This window comes from Canis aureus, chromosome 16, assembly GCF_053574225.1.
Source record: "Canis aureus isolate CA01 chromosome 16, VMU_Caureus_v.1.0, whole genome shotgun sequence".
Classification (NCBI taxonomy): Eukaryota; Metazoa; Chordata; class Mammalia; order Carnivora; family Canidae; genus Canis; species Canis aureus.
The window spans coordinates 12,125,616-12,137,974 of record NC_135626.1 but is presented as its reverse complement, the minus strand read 5'-3'; the positions used below and the strand labels follow the sequence as shown (position 1 = coordinate 12,137,974).

Sequence of the window (12,359 nt, the reverse complement as noted above, 5' to 3'; positions counted from 1 at the left end):
CTCCAGTTGCTTTCTGGGCTGAGGGAGGCCCCATGTCTCCTGTAGGGCAGCAGAGTGGGCTGGGGGCCCTTGGCTGAGAGGCTCCTGGTTGGGCCTACTTGGAAGTGTTAGCATCCTGACTCATCCCCTTGGGAGGGGGGGTCCTTTCTGTGCATTTCCGAGACCCGTGGAATTCTGGGGCAGAAACTTCCCCCTGCTGTTTCCCCACTGAGTGGTTCTTTTGACCCTGCACCCACTGCTCCTAGGAGGGCAGCGTTCTGGCAAAGGTGGCCCCCAGACTTTCCCCCCAAGCCCAGGCAGGGCTCAGCAGGGATCAGGATGGCAAGTGATTAGCACTTTAGAGTGAATTAGGATAAGCGAAGTCCTCTCCCTGCTTCCTCCCTGATGCTGAGGGGAAGGTGGAGCCTCCCTCAGCAGGCAGCCTGCCCCCTCCAGCCCCCACAGCCATTTGTTGTGCTATGGGTCCTGAGCTCTCCTGGGCTGCTGGCTGGGGGCTTTCTATGGAGGTCAGACCCAGGCCCTCCTTCCCCCAGCAACGGAGGCAGCTCTCTGTGGGGCTCACAGCTTCCAGGAAGAAGCACCTGGGGTCCTGGTTTCCAGTGGGCCTTGCTGGGGGGCAGCCCAGCTTGCACACTTGCAGTTCCCAAACCCCAGCGTCCCTCAGACACAGCTGCCAGCCCCCAGCCCGGCCTCCATGTGGGAGGCCCCATACAGCACTGGCCCAAATGCTGCTTTGGACCATTCACCCAGAGAGCTCACCCTGCCAAGATGGGGTCCCTCGACCACCCACGGGATACCTGCCAGCTCGCCTGGCAACGCATACACAGGTGGCTCAGAGATGGCTGGGCGCCGGGTGGGTGCCACTATGATCGGCTGGAGGTCACAGAGATGCTCACCAGAGAAGTGGCCGTGTGCCATGTGGGCCTGGGGCTGAACACGTCCTGGCCACATTCTCACGAGTTTGTGAGAGACCTTGTGCCCAGTGGTCCCTGCTTACCTGGGGAGGGGGTGTGTGGCCATCAGTGGTGGGTCGTCCCCAGTGCTGCACTTAGTTGGGGTTTTAAGCCGCTAAACGGTCCTCTTGTTGCTCTGTTGACACTGCTGATTTCCTGAGCAAACTACTCCCCAACGGGCAGAGCCAAGCAGAGGTCATGTTCATCCCCCTGTGACAGCAGCGGGCCTGGGACGGCTGGGGTTTGAGTGGCCACAGAACCTGTGAGACACCCCCACCCACCCACCCACCCACCCACTCACCCTGAGAATTCTGGGAGCCACATGGGGGTCATGCGGCAGGATGGCAGGAAGTGACGGCGGGGGGCCCTCCGGCCCTCGGCTGCTCCATCCCCTGGAGACCTGTCCTGGCCTGGGCAGTAACTCAGCTGCTGGCTTCCTGCTGCCTTCACCCCTCGGTTGGTCGTGGCCCGGTCTGTGTCACAGCTGAGCCACAGGCGTCTGCCCAGGAGCCAGAACCCAGTGCCTGGCTAGACCCGCTGTGAGCTGTGAACCATCTGGCTTCCAGAGCCTGCTGGGGGGGGGGGGGGGGGGCAGGGTCCTGTTTGCCCCCACTTGTGCCAAGCTGGGGGCCCAGGACAGAAAGTTGCTGGGAGGGAGCCGCACAGGCCCCCCACCAGTCGGGCCAGGCTGCAGAGGAGCAGCGGGGCAGGGGCAAGGAGGTGGGGGCGAGGGGGTTAGGAGGAGTCCCCGAAGGACAGGGGCAGGGGGAGCAGCAGCTGGTGGCCTCTGTAAAGGTCTGTCCAGGCTTGCACAGCAGGCCCGTCCTGGGGCTGGGGACCTGCCTCCCACCATTTCCTCTGCGTCGTTTGCTGGTGAGCGGAAACTGCAGTTACTGGAAATGAGAGGTTTGGGGAAGAAGCCAGGGTTTTGAGTTTGTGTTTTTCCCTGACGGCTTTTCAGTAAGAGAGCAGAGCTCAGGCCCTGTGGTGGGGATGGTCCTGCCGCCCATCACCCCTCCCCTGGGGCCTCGTCTTCCCTCCCTCTGGGTGAGCTGACTACCTCTGCGCCTTCCGGGTCAGCTGGAGGGCGCCTCCACCTGTCTGACAGGGCCTTGGCTCTCACAGGGCGGGGCTTCCCCCCCCTTAACTTCCCCTCCCTTTGTCTGGTGGTCAGAATGAGGGCAGGGAGGGCAGGGCGGCCTCAGCCCGTCTGCTGGGAGCCAGGTGGGGAGGCCAGGCCGGGCCACACGTCAAGACATCTGCCTGTGGCCCGGGGCTCAGCGAGGCAGTGTCCCCCCTGGAGGCCCAGGGCCCGGGCTCCGCTCTGGCTCCACACCGGTGTTCGGCAAGGACTGAGAGGTGCACACCTGAGCTTGGGCTGGCAGTGGGGGTGGGCACAGAGCCGGATGTGGAGGCGGTGGAGGCTGGAGGCTGGTGCGTGCTGTGGAGTGGGTGACCCCCTCACCTCCCCGAGCTCCTCTCCATCAGGGGGGACCTGGCGCCTTGAGCCCCCTGAAGTGCCCCACAGAGCCCTGGCAGGTGAAGGTGTGGCCCTCACCACCTGTCTGGGGTTCTCCTAAGTCAGCATCTGTGTGGGTTCACACGTGGCTCTAATGTGGATTGGTCTCACGTGCCCCCCACCCCGTTCCCCCGATGGAACCCATCGGTTCCTCACACTCCAAGGCCTTGTCTCAGAGACTAACTCTGCCCCAGCATTTGGGCGAGGTCATGCTAGGGCAGGTCAGGCCCTGCCCCTCCCACTTTGCCTCCAGAGGGCCCTCGACCTGTGCCAGCTGTCCCAGGACACCTGGGTGTCCCCAGATGGTGATTGTGAAGGTCCCACCCTCACCTCCTCAAGGCCAGCCCGGGTCCTGTCTTCTGGCATTTGCTGTGTCCTAGGGCACCACAGCCAGTGCGCAAACCTGAGGGGTGTGGGGCCTGGTCTGTGGGGGCCTGAGTGGGGAGAGGAGGCCAGTGTGAAAGGGGCTGGTGAACAGTGCAGGGTGGGGGTGACCCCTGGAGCCACACTGAGCATGTGCCTGTGGTCCGGCTTAGCCAGAGGCAGCCACCGCTGGCTCTGCCAGGATCCCTGTGGTGTCCCAGGAGCCTCGTCGGCGTGCAGTGGGGGGCAGGCTGGGCGTGAGCTTGCTTCGGTGCATGCATACAGGTGGGACATGAACACGTGGGGGCGGGAGCCCCGGGGGTCCAGCGCCCGCATGACCAACCCTCCTGCTGACAGGGCTTGCAGAGGAGCCGGGGCCCAGCAGCGTCCCACCTGCTGGCTGGCTGGGAGGCTTCCTGATTCCCAGACCTCTCACCCAGAACCCCAGCCCCCACCCGGGGTTTTGTGTTTCCAGCTGAGCTTGTGGGATATAAGAATGCATTGTCTGCTCCAGTTCTCTGGGCCCTAGATCAGATGGTCAGGTGAGAAGCCCAGGCTCCTGGGCAGGGCATCTGGGGTGCAAAGGACACACTCCTTCCTCCTCTGCCCATGGAGCTCCTGCTGGACCCTTGGCTGCCCCTAGGGGGGTGGCCCTGCTCTGGCAGCCTCTGGGTGACCAGCTCCTGGCCACCATTGGCAGCAGGAGAGGTTAAGAGCCACATTCTAATCCAGGTCATCCGTGGGAAAATGTGCCTGAACCCTGGTTTTCTTGTCTGTGAATCAGACCCTGTGTGTACCTGCAGGGCCATCCTGGGAATCCAGCAGGGTGAGGCTGCTGGGGCCATCATCCTGGAACCTATGTGAGGGGTCCCTGGTGACCTCCCCAGACGATGGGCAGGAGCTAAGATACCCCTGAGTGTCTGCCCTGACCAGCCAGGGGGTCAGGCCATCACCATGTGGCCTTCTCTCTCCACATCCCCTGAAATGGCATCTGCTCCCGGGAGCAGAGGTGGGAAGTTGCCAGAATTGGTTCTGGCTTTGGTGGGGAGCTCAGTCTGCAATCACTGACTTAATTAATCGAGTTTTGGATTAAGCCCTCCCAGTAGCCCCGTGAGTCTGTCGATTCCTTCGTTGCATCTGAGCGATTGGGGGTGTGGGTCTGAGCTCTGCCCCGCTTGACAGCAGAGGGGCTGGCGGGGGCGGGGGGAGCGGCAGGCCTTGGGGAGAGCCCAGGAGAGGACACATGTTTCAGCCCTGCCTCTAGTTTGGGGCTGAATTTTGAGGGGACCATGGGTGCGATCTCTGAGTGGGGGGTGGACAGCAGACTTTTCTCACATGCCTCACTACCACAGAGCTTTCTTATGACCCTGGAGGACCCTGTTCTTCCTGGCTGTGCCAACCAGGGTTACCCCGTGCCCTGCTGCTGGGCCATCGCAGGCAGCTGCTGACCTCCACGCTGGCCCCTCCCTCCCTTCAGACAGCTAGCTGCTTGCTTCCCACGTCCAGGGTGGGGTGGCTCTGAGTGACATGGGGACAATGAGCCATCGGGGGCATTGTTTTCTCTGTGGTGGGAAAGGTGGCTTCCCAGGAGGGCAGATTCATCCCCCACACAAAGGGCTTCCCCCAGGGCCAGGGAAGGAAGCCGGTGCTTTTCCTGCACTTCCTCTTCCCAGCATATTTTAGACCTTCCAAAGATGCAGCTCAGGGAAAAGATTCCAGACAAAGTGCCGGCAGGACCGTCAGCCGCTGTTGGGGCCGGAAAGCCTGGACCCTGGGTCGCGGTGGGCAGGCTGCACACCCTCAGCTGCCCTGCACTGCTTGCTGCCGCCCTGCTGGCCTGGGAGGGGGGTGTTGCCCCCTGGCCTCTCCTGAGGCCCTGGAAGCCAGGGGCCTGGCTCTACCCACCCCCACCTGTGCTGTCGAGGTGGGGGTGGGGAGGGGATTGCAGAGGGCTATCTTTGGGGCCTGGAGCAGGCAGAGGCGCTGGCTGGGCCCTACAGGAGGAGCTGAGGACTTTTCATGCTCTGGCTCTTGGTCTGGGGACTTTGGGGTGAGGGCAGGGGACCAGGGCTCCCTTGTCCTGGTTCTCACATCTCTCCCCAGAGCTGAGCTGTCCCACTTGTTCCCACTTGGAAAGGACCCCAGGTCCCCAGACCAGGCACAGTTGGGAGAAGCCCACAGAGGTCACCCAGCTCCCCACCTGCAATGAGCACATGATCACTTAGCCAATGCCTCCTGAAGACGGATGGCCCCCCTGAGGTGGAGGTGGCGGGGCCTTGGACTGGCCTCTGCCCAAGGGAGGTCCCAGGAACCGTCCCCCCCCAGCCTTGACTAGAAAAAGACTTGGGCTCACTGACCCCATCATTCATGGCCGTATGTCTGGGGACCTGGGGTCTGATGCCTCTCTGTCCCCAGTCTGCCCATGTGGCCAAGAGCCACCCCCCCACTCCCGCCAGTCCACAGGTGACCCCATTTAGGTGGGTGGGGACATGGGAGGTTATTTTCTCCCCAGGCCAGGAGGCGCTCGCAAACTCCTGGCCAAGCTGCCCGGGATGGGTGGGCCCTAGCTTTGTGACCCGTGTCCATGGTTTGGGTGGAAAGCGATGGGCCTTGGTGGGCCTTTGCTGAGCATCACAGGATGGGGCTCTGGGAGGGGCAGGAGCCAGCGTGCTCCCCACCCATTGTCACCAGTAGACTCCAGGATCAGATCGTTGAGTTGGTTGGCCCCCACACAGCAGGGCCCCAGACCCCTTCCTGGGCAGAAGGCTCAGGCGGCAGCAGGGGGATGTGGGGAGGGGGCTTCTAGGCAGGCACACTGCTGCCGGCAGAGCCAGGGCCCTGTGGGGACTAGGGAGTGTCTAGGGTGGCAGGCAGGACCCCCCAGGCCCTGCCCAGGCCTCCCTGAGGGCAGGCAGCTTGGGGGCAAGGGTCTGGTGAGGAATTAACCCCCTTGTGCTGCTCTGGGGTAACCATTCTGCTGCCAGGATGCAGCTGTGGTGGCCATGGTGGCAGGAAGATGGGTGGGGAGCAGGCCTTCCCTGCTATACCAGGGGTCGTTCTGCTGGGGACAGGTCGACTTGGTGAAGGAGGGGAGGTCTGATTACATACAGATGGGTCCTTACAGCAAGGAGCCGGGGTTCAGGCTGCCCGGTGGGGTGGGGAAGGCTGTCCCTCACTGCATCAGGAGGCACCTTTGGAGGCCTCCCACCCCCTGCCTGGCCCTGCACACGAGCACTGCTGCCATGTTCCTGTCCTGGCAGGGTGGGTCCTCCTGTGCAGGGTCGTCCTGGGTCTCCACAGTTTTCCTTAAACATGTAACTGAGCAGCTTCAATAAACACATTCCCAGGGATGCGGTAAATCACGCATGAAACAAATCCAGCGCTGGCAACAGTGAATCCCCTCTGCCCTAATGGTTGGGTCGCCGGGTGACATGCACTAGGGCCCTCTGAGGGGCCAGCCTGCTACACTCAGGGGAAACTGAGGCCCAGGCGGGCAGAGTGGGATGGGGAATCCCTCCTCTGATGGGACTGCATTTCAGCTGTGCCCCAGAAAGGCCTCTGCTGGGGGCTCTCGGGCTCCTCTCGCAGACAGGGTTCCACGTAATTCCGCCCCCCCCCCCCAGCTGGCCAAGGCACAGGCCCTGTGCTCACCCCGTGTTCACCCTGGGGCCACAGACTCCTTGAGGGCAGAGCCCACTCAGCACCCCTGGCTGCTCCCACCCCTTCTCTCTCCTAGTTTGGGGCTGGGAAGCTGTTGTGTCCTGTCCCAGGCCCAGTCCGTCCCCCAGGGCTGGCAGATGGCCGCTTGGCTTAGGAAAACAGCACAATTTAGAATTAGTCCCGGGTGAAAGGTCACAGCAACATCTGCCTCCGGATGCTTTCTGGAGTTGCATTTCTATGGAGTGGCGCTGGGGGGGAGGGGAGGGCGCTGGGCGGGGAGAGGACGCTGGGGGGCGGAGCCCTGAGCCCCACTGTGGAAATACTGAGGAACAAAGTGTGCCTGCTCAGGCCGGTGACAACAGGCCCCATCAACCATTTGGCGCTTGTCAGCTGGGCAGGGTGGGGTGTCTGCCAGAAGCTGCCCCCCTCCCGGAGCCCCCACCCGACCTGTCACTCACCTGTTGAGGCCAGCATGGGCCAACCCAACGGATGGATGGGAGGGAGAGAGGGCAGGTCTTGAGGCGCAGGTGCTGGCTGGCTTCTGGGAGGAACCCTGAGTGCTGTAGGGGGCTCTCCACACCCCGGCCAGGAGGGGGGTGCAGGTCAGCGGGAAGTATTGTTCGGGTCAGTGGGGGCCCCTCTGGGAAGTCTCTGACCTCCACGGCAGGCATTGGGTTCAGTGTCCTCTGCCAGGCCTGGTGCCCATCCCCACCAGTGCTACACTGCCCCCTGAGGCAGGCCTGGAGGCCTGACTGGCCAGGTCCAAGAAGGGGCCTCCCTGACCTATCAGTCCTCCCAGGGAAGTCTGCTGCGTGGGCAGAGGGGGCTGCAGGAGTCCATCGTTCCGGAAAGTGCTAATGCTACGGGTGGGGATGGAGGTGTGCAAGGTGTGCATGGCTGCAGAGGAGAGAGGTGGTTGGGCTGGAAGCTTCCCGGAGCTGGGGAGGGGGGGGTCCATGTGGGGGAAGGATAAGGATGGTCTCCAGCAGCTGGGGGGGTACCCACAGTGGGGGAAGTATGGCCTCCAGGATCTGGGGGGAGTCCCTTGGTTAGGGAGGGACGGCCTCCAGGACCTGGGGGGACCCCACTGTGGGGGAAGGACGGCTTCCAGAACTGGCCCAGAGGTGCTCCACTGGCCTCCAGTCCCAGACCCCGTGCCTGGCTCAGTGCTTCCTCTTGGCTCAGGCTCCCGGCCGAGTCCTGGTCTGGTGTTGTACCTCGCACCCTACGCTCTCTCCACACAGCATCTGCCTCCACTGTCCCGCCTCCAGGGGCTGCTCCTCCCCTCGTGGCCCTGCCTGGCCTGGAGCTGGGGTGCCAGTGGTGGATGGAGCCAGCCCGGGCTGGGCAGCATGCCTTCACGCTGGTGTCTGCCCGGCCTGGGCAGGAGTGGGGAAGACAATGGGCCTTCTCAGAGGCCGCTTCCCCCCACGGAGGAGCCTCCTGGCTCCTGCCCCACCCGCCCTGGTTGGCGGCCCGCCGCGCCCGGCTGGGAGCAGCTGCCGCCCGCGTCCCCGGCCACAGGCGCACCTGCTCCCTGGGCAGCCTTTGTCCACACTACCAACGACGCCTGATTTATTGGCATGTTTTCCCTCGCTGGCCGGCCTAACCCAGCCCCATTGGCTAGGATGTGACCCGTCCAGGTGGGTTGTCCCGCAGTCTTCCTGCGGGAGCCCTGCCTGGGAGCAGGGGTGACCAGAGAGCAGGGGCCCATTCACCGGGACACCGCCCCATGGCTGGAGGCCTTGGGGTATGCATCCAGGCTGAGCTTTCCGGCCCATCGGGGGATGCCCAACACCCTGACAAGGATCAGTCTAGGGTCGAGGGGACCCAGGGACACCCCCCAGGGACCACGGAGGCTTCCCTCCCCCAAAGCCAGCAGGGCTGAGAGTCGGGGTGCGGAGTAGACAAGGCAGGCTGCCGCCCTGTTTGATGACCAAGCGCCCCCTATCCAGCACCCACCTCCAGGCCACTCGGTTAGTGGCTGGGAAAGAAAAAAGAGCCTTTTCTCCAAGTGGGAGCGGTGGCCAGCTCCCGCCTGACAATGGGTGGCATTGATGGGTTGGGGGAGGTGCTGCCTGGTGCCCCCCCCATCCCCCTGCCGCTTCTCCCTGGCTCCCTGTGCTGCTCAGGCCGGGACCAGGCTGTCTGTAACTGGAGCCCAGGGCCACCCTCCCTGAGTCATGCAGTGCGGGAGACCCTCACCCCTGCCAGAGCCCATGCCCCGCGGCCCGCTTCCCCAGGACAGCTGCCTCCCTGGGGCCCCATCTGCCCCAGGCATCGGGTTTTCCTTCAGCCACTTGGTCTGGGGCTGTGGGCTCCTGGCAGCAGGCGGTGGATCAGGGTGGTCACTTTGCGTCATCCTCGTCTGCCTTCCCCAAGTGTTGCCGCCACCTCTGAAAACCTGCAGGAGACAGATGCATCCCAGGCCTTGGGGGCAGGCGGGGGGGGGGGGGGGGCGGGTGCACCGCCCAGTTGCTGAGACCCCGAGACCCCACCCCTGCAGGTGTGGTTCTAGCCCCTGGGGCAGGCGGGAGGGGAGGCTGTGAGGACATGAGGACCGGCAGGCTGCCTTCTGCTGAGGGTGGGGGTCCCCAGCACCCCTGGGCAGCCCCTTCTTGCCTGGGCTCTGGAAGGTGGGATGTTTCCATGCTCAGGAGAGCCCTTCCCTCCTCATCTGGGGCCCTGAGGCTCCCTCTCAGCCCCCGCCTCCCTGGTGCCCAGAGCTGTGGGTGTAGCGTCAGGGCTGCCTTCCCAGGCCACGGAGGCGGGGGCGGGCTGGGGGCGGGCTGGGGGCACGTTATGCCTCAGAGGCTTCGCCCCTGGGAAGAACAATGCCTGGCTGGTCCCAGAGCCTTCAATGAGCTTCGCCTTCCAGGCAATGCCACCGGATGACCTTGGTGGGCACGTTTTGGCCTGGGCTCCAGAAGTGGGGCCAACAGGTGGCTGGGGGAGGGCAGGGTGGGGGGTGGCATGCCTGAGTCCCGTCACTGCAAGGAAGCCATGAGATGCCCGCCCCTCCTGGTTCATCTGCTCCTGTTGGAGCCTGGGCAGTGTGTTTGGGGCAGGGCACAGACCTGGTGGCCTTCATCTTCCCTTGCCATCCCCCCCCTCCCCCGCCCGGGGCAGCTCACCAAGAATTCCGGAAGGATGCTCTTCCCCACATCTTGATTATCTTGCTGTGAAATGGATGTCTGCTCTGGGCTCACGTCGCCTGGGCCTTGTGAAGACTTGATCCCGAGGGTGGCTGACCGTGTCTGGGCGCAGAGTGTGGGGGGAGGGGGTGCCAACTGTGTCCGGGGCGGTATTCCCGTGGGATCACACACACACACACACACACACACACACACACACACACACCCAGCAGAAAGAATTCCACATCAGAAAGGAAGCGGCACTGGTCAGCTCTGTCTGCAGCCCTCTGTGTGTTTGCGGTAGCATCCATGCTGAAAGCAGAAAAGCTGGAAGCTCTTTTATTACCCAAATAAGGCATGTTGGTTATAGAAGCGAGAGCAGGGAGGGAAAGCAGACAAGCCCCCCAAACAAAAGAGCCTCGAGCTCTTCTTCCCTGGGAATGGCGGGAACGGCCTGTGTGGCCCCTTCTTGGTGGCTCGCCGAGGTGCTCACACACGCTCACCAGGGCTTTGAAGGCCAGCCCATTGCCCCAATTAACATCTTTTTTTTTTTTTTTATTATTGAGGTGAAATTCATTGAAGGTAAAATTAACCACTTTAAAGCATTATAGTGCGGTGGCATTTGGCACTGTCATGGTGTTGTGCAACCACCACATCCGTCTGGCTCCCATCACAGCTCCCCGAGGACCCCCCAGCCCAGGCCAGCTGTGCCCAGGGTGGGGTGGGGCCCGATGGCTGCAAGCACTCCCCAGGGAGCTATGACCCCGGCCCATGCCTGTGCTGGGTGAGGGGGGTCATTGGTGGGGGAACTGGTGTGAGTAACCACCCTGGCTTCTGTCAACAGCTGCAGCGGGGCCTTCGTGGGCCAGCGATGCCAGGCACCCAATCCCTGCCTCAGCGCCCCCTGCAAGAACGCTGGGACGTGCCACACGGTGGACCGCGGTGGCCTGGTAGACTATGCCTGCACCTGCCGCCTGGGCTTCTCTGGGCCGCTCTGCCTGACGCCCCGGGACAACGCCTGCCTCTCCACCCCCTGCCGCAACGGTGGCACCTGTGACCTGCTCACACTCACTGAGTACAAGTGCCGCTGCCCCCCGGGCTGGTCAGGTGAGGGTGGCAGCGGGCACTCACAGACCCTGGTCTGTCTATGCATCTGGGCAAGGCTGTGGGGGTGGGTGATCGCTACCCTAGGGTCCCCATGCCCCTCTCCAGCCCCATAAGTTGTCCTGCTCCAGGGCCCCCACTCCTCCCTGTCCCTCCATCAGGAGCTCTGACATGGGGGGCTGGGCTCTGGAGGGGTCAAGTCTCGAGGCCGCCTCCCCCCCACCAGCCATGTATCCTGGGAGCCTTGGTCCTGGTCCACAGAGAGATGGCCACGTCCTGCCGTGGGGTCCTGGGGACTAAAGGGACAGTGCTGTTAGGTCCGAGCCAGGCTGGCACCTCCATGGTGCCTGGAAGCTGCCCCTGGGTGCTGGGGGAGGGCTGGCCACGGGGATCCAGATGGCCTGTGTGACCTCCTCACTGCCCCTCGCCCACCAGGGAAGACATGCCAACAGGCTGACCCGTGCGCCTCCAACCCCTGTGCCAACGGCGGCCAGTGCCTGCCCTTTGAGGCCTCATACATCTGCGGCTGCCCACCCGGCTTCCATGGTCCCACCTGCCGGCAGGATGTGAACGAGTGCAGCCAGAGCCCCGGGCTCTGCCAGAATGGGGGCACCTGTCACAACGAGGTGGGCTCCTACCGCTGCACCTGCCGTGCCACCCACACCGGCCCGCACTGTGAGCTGCCCTATGTGCCCTGCAGCCCCTCCCCCTGCCAGAACGGGGGCACCTGCCGCCCCACGGGGGACACCACCCATGAGTGCGCCTGCCTGCCAGGTATGGTCCCACTGTGCCTCCCGCTGCCGGTGGCAGGCCCCAAGGGAGACCCCAGGGCACAGGGAGGGGGGTGCATTCCAGCAGGCAGCCCCGGGTGTGGAGCAGGGGCAGGTCTGGTGGGGTTAGGAGGAAGCTTGCATAGGGTCTAGGTGTCACCCCCGTCGCTGGTCATCCCACATCTGCCAGGAGGCAGGATCTCCCTTATGCCCAGGACCTGGGGACCCTGCAGCCCTCCCTGGGGCTCCCTCCACCCCCAGGCACCCCTGCCCTCTTTGAGCCTCCTGGGGAAGCGGGGAAGAGCTCCCTCATCTTGAATTCCCCGGAAACCATGTGCTGGTTGTGAGACTCACTACAGCTGCCTGGATGCTTGCTGTGTCGCCTTGGGCCTTTGGTCTTGCTGGGGCCAGAGCTGGCACATCCCTGTACCCCCACCCCCATGGCTTGGCTCTCAGGGATGTGAGATGGGAGGCTTAAAAACCTCATAGTCTGTCAGCTGCATGCCCTGGTGCTCAGGGGGGCCTGGGGGCAGGGGAGGCGCAGGATCTGGGGGTGCTGGGGTTTGGACACTGGGTGTACAGGGCCCAGCTGACCCTGGAGGGACTGCCCCAGCTGCCTATGTCCCAGCCCCAGCAAAGGGGAAGTGTCCTATGTGCCTGCTGGCCACAGAGCCTGGGGCCTTGTCACCACATCAGCTGCCTTTGTATGCAGATGCCATGTGCGTGCGTTTCCTGGGGGGCACTGGGTGTTCTCCTTGCCACCCGACTACCCCGGTGCTGCTGGCTGAGAGCTAATGAGCCTGCTTGCCAGGCCCAGCCCTGGGTTCTGGGTTCACGTGCCTTTTTTGCCAGCCCG

At 63.8% G+C, this 12,359-nt stretch overlaps 1 protein-coding gene across 1 annotated transcript in view; it reads left to right on the top strand.

The window, feature by feature from the left end:
* The window catches only part of NOTCH1 (notch receptor 1), a 43,502-nt gene that overhangs the window by 8,185 nt on the left and 22,958 nt on the right, over nt 1–12,359 (top strand). Inside the window, exons 3-4 of the mRNA XM_077851414.1 lie at nt 10,474–10,736; nt 11,169–11,507. Of these exons, the coding sequence (XP_077707540.1) occupies nt 10,474–10,736; nt 11,169–11,507 (602 nt within the window). The remainder of the gene's footprint in view (nt 1–10,473; nt 10,737–11,168; nt 11,508–12,359) is intronic.